General features: G+C 32.4%; 1 protein-coding gene across 1 annotated transcript; it reads right to left on the bottom strand.

The window, feature by feature from the left end:
• Positions 1–546: 546 nt before the first annotated feature.
• LOC106071836 (peptidyl-prolyl cis-trans isomerase NIMA-interacting 4-like) lies at positions 547–4,098 on the bottom strand. Its single transcript, XM_013232019.2, has 3 exons — positions 3,349–4,098; positions 2,377–2,496; positions 547–868 (listed from the first exon to the last, which is right to left on the bottom strand). The coding sequence occupies exons 1-3, from the start codon at positions 3,460–3,462 to the stop codon at positions 710–712; spliced, it is 393 nt and encodes a 130-aa protein (XP_013087473.1). The 5' UTR covers positions 3,463–4,098; the 3' UTR covers positions 547–709.
• Between the last annotated feature and the right edge of the window lie 100 nt (positions 4,099–4,198).

Here is a 4,198-nt window from a genome sequence, read left to right as displayed (position 1 = left end):
CAGGAATTTTAATTGTCACACTTAAGGATTAGCTCAGTTATTTGCACTTTCACAGTTTACTTTTTGTAAACGCCATATTGAAACATCATTGTGGAAGGTAATAGTTAAATGGTGATGCAAGCAAAAGAGCACAAGTAAATCATGCTTCCATATACTACTGAACAGGGGATAAATCAAATAGTTTGTTATTTATGGAGTTTGTCTCCATAAAAGGAAAATCTTCCCTCATGGAAGTCATGAATGACTCCCAACAGGAGAAAAAATGAATTTGAAATGCAAAAATAAATGTTATTTTTACTAAAACTATTTACTATAACTACATTTCTAAGCTAGTTCTTTAACATGTGATACAACCTAAATTGTCATTACCTGGCAATCTTCTCCAACACAGAATAATGTTTAGAAGAAAACTTGCATTTACTTTATTAAGACTTTAATAAACAATACACCAAGCAACCACCCCCAGTATATACATTCATTCTGACAACAGATAAATAAAATATATATATAGCCACATCAGTAGTATGCTCACGGAGTACACAAAAATAAAAAATAATAATTTTATTGTGAATTAAGCAGCACTTGTATTCAAATGATCCATTCATTTCTGTCTGCAGTTAAACCATTTGAATCATTGCCAATTGTAGTGATTTAAAATGATTCTAAAACAGACAATTTTTTATTCTAAAAGTTTTTCATCAACTGGTAGTTACTTCTTTCCTTCAACCATGATGATGTGATAGCCAAATTTGGTTTTCACTGGAGGATCTGTGTAATTTGGCTTGTCCACTGTGCTATTGGGCAAAGCAAAAGCTGCATCTTGAAATGGGCCAACCATGCTCCCTCTGGTCATCCAACCGAGGTCACCCTGCAATGAAAACATTAATATAAAGGTGTAAAAGATTAAATATGTTAACCATTGTATTTTTAATGTAGCAGCTTTTAATCCTCCAAGATTATGTAGTGATCAGTTTAATGATTACCTTTACTACAAGTCTTTTTTTTTGTTGTTGTTTGTACTTGTGGGATTATTTGTATTAAAGCAGCTGTCTTATTATGCCTGAAGTGCAGAGCACCAACCTTCAAGCCAGCATGAATGAGAATTTAAAAAAATAATGGTGCACAATCCATCTGTTTTCACAAAATAAATCATTTTTATAGGGTGCATAGAGCTAACTTGAGCTTTAATCCAGTTTTCAATATCTTTAGGTTATTACAGGGAAAATTAGCTTAACATAATAACATTAAGCTATCACAGTACCTAGTGGTTAGGATTAAAGAAAGGCTGGTTTACCCCCAATTTTCAGCCACCCCAATGTTTCTAGGGCGTGCCACTTTGACAATAGCTTTCCTTTCATTGTGTAACGATTTCTGTTTATTTAATTCTGGGTATTTCTTCTAATATTAGTTATGGTTCAAACAGAATCATTATGCCGGAGATTATATGAATGACTTGATAACACACTAAAGCAGGGGTTGTCAACCTGTGGGTCGCGACCCCTTGAGGTCGATTGACGTTTTGCCAGGGGTCGCCTAAGACCATTGAAAATATTAATTGTTATTATCTATTCTTCTATTGCTGTGTGTGTGTGTGGGGGGGTTGCGGCAGAGTGGGGGGATTCTAAAATGGGGTCACAAGCTTAAAAGGTTGAGGACCGCTGCACTAAAGAAACATCTGTGTTCTATTTTAACTTCTTTAATAAACTTCTTCAAATTACACTTATTAGTAAATTCTCAATTCAATAACTTCACTTGAATATCTTCATAAAATGAAACTAATACTACAACTTTAACTGATATAACTTATTACTGAAATAACTTAAAATACAACAATTTCAACCAGTATAACTTCAACTAATGGACCCGCAAACTCATTGTAACACAAGACCGTTACTAAGCAAAGACCGTTACAATGCGAGGACCCTGACTAACTAACTTACCCCTAATTTATACAATTCTAAATCGTACTTTCCAGAATCCTAGAATCATTATTTTATTAACTGTGACCTTATAAAAGCTGACGTATGCTATTTTTTTCACTTAAAAAACCTCTTTCTTTGATCGATGACTATATTTAACGTATTTACTCTGGTCATCTATGATCTGACCTGGGCTTCTAGAAACTGGTCGAATTAGGTCACAATGGTATTGATGAAGGTCCCTACAAAGACTTTTTCTGGAAAGCCTTTCAAAATAACTCCAGAAGCTTTTTCTTAACTCTTAATGAACATGTACAAAGATTATCTATTCTAGAAACCACAGAGAATCTAAATGGGAGACTTAAATAAACCTCTGATTATTTTTTATAAAAAAAAAGTACATCCTTAAAAAAAAAAATCATTTTCAACAATAAATACATTTAAAAAGAGTGCTTACTCCTTGACGTGCTTTATCCTCACTGTATTGAGCAGCTACTTCATTAAACTTCATACCACTTTTCAATTTCTCCAGAGCTTCCAAAGACTTTGACTGTTTCTCACACAAAATATGACGAACCTGCATTTTACAAATACCATTAGTAAATAAATAACATAAAAATTCAATTTTGAGAAAATATAATCACAAATAATTAAATAAGACAACATTATTGGCTTCTTATGTGATTGAATGCCAAGTTCATATTGCATTTCATTTTGTATATATATATATATATATATATATATATATATATATATATATATATATATATATATATATATATATATATATCCTTTTTCTAAGACTAAGATTGCTTATTTGTTGTGATTACAAGGACTCTTTTCTCATATAAAGACAACACAACAGAAACCTACACATAAATAGAACAGATCAGATACAACATAAAGAATTCATTCTGTGACTACACACAGGTCCTTATTATGTTTTGTTGTAAATTATGTGTGTTTTTGTTCGCTCCCTATAGATAGTTCAACTTGTCAAAAAGTTCTCTGAAAATACACAAAATCTGTGTGAACCATTCTAGCCATGTTTGACAGAGCTAGATAAAAGAGGTTAGAAGACTGTCTGGGCTATAGAATCAATGTTGGAAACAATTCTGCTCTATTTTTCTATTGTGGCATTTTTTTTGGGGTGATGCAGCCCATGACAAGAGTGTACCCGTATTCATTAAACCTGCGGGTTAATGAATGTTGGGAATCACTGGTCTAGACCATAGTGTCCGTAGATTAAAAGCCATGATTAAAGGCTGATCCAGATGGCTGCCAATTCATCACAATGGTGTCCTGTGTCTTGCCCACCGCCCTGTGGATGGTTTCAGGGGCTTTAGATGTTATAATCTACAATTCTGAAAGAACATATGAAACAAAAAAATAATTAATTCTATCTCTAAGACAGTAAATTATTAAACACCTTTACAGCCGTTCCTCCTTTTGTTGCTTTTCCTTCTCCACTGGCCCCTCCTTCAGCACCTTTACTTTTACCCCCTTTGGCTCCATCACCTCCACCTTTTCCTTTAGGGGGCATTCTTCTTGAGACCTTTTTTTTTTTTATTAATCACTTGCAGATACTAGATCTAGATATATATATATATTCAATCTAGCTTTAGAATAGATCTATGTCTATACTAGTACTAGATCTACTACTCTTATAGAAAATAGTCTCTAATGACTAATAATGCCTAGATCTAGAAATAAAGTAGTAAGTAATGGCTCTGCCACTGGTCACTCTGAGTCTGGTCTGGTATGGAAGTGGAAGGCCAGGGCTGGAGATCTAGATTCCTAGACTCTAGATCTATATCTAGAAGATCTAGGTCAAGATCTATATTTTTTATATTTATATGTAGATCTATTAAATCTAGATCTAGATGATATATCACTAATAATAAAATAATATATCACTGATCAGTATATAATATATATATGAAGTATATAATCTTATACTTATATATTTATATAATATTATAAATATATGATCTTGTCTTTTCTTGAGGTGGTGAGGGGCTACACGACTCAAGATTTATATATATTAGATCTACAGTACAGCTAGATAGATCTATTAATAAAAGGCATAGATCTAGATTTACATATTTAGATCTAGTCTAGATAATTTATATAGATCTAGATCTAACAGTAACATGTGTTTGCCTTTTTTTTTTTTTTCGGTTACAGAGAAACTTGTTAAAAATTAGCCGGAAGATATTAGAATCCAAGTCTTTAGATTTTAGATAATTACCGCTATATTTATGAAAGCTTTGTATTCA

Source organism: Biomphalaria glabrata, chromosome 15 (assembly GCF_947242115.1).
Source record: "Biomphalaria glabrata chromosome 15, xgBioGlab47.1, whole genome shotgun sequence".
In the NCBI taxonomy this organism is placed as follows: Eukaryota; Metazoa; Mollusca; class Gastropoda; family Planorbidae; genus Biomphalaria; species Biomphalaria glabrata.
The sequence above is the reverse complement of the archived record's forward strand: the minus strand, read 5'-3'. Positions and strand labels throughout refer to the sequence as shown.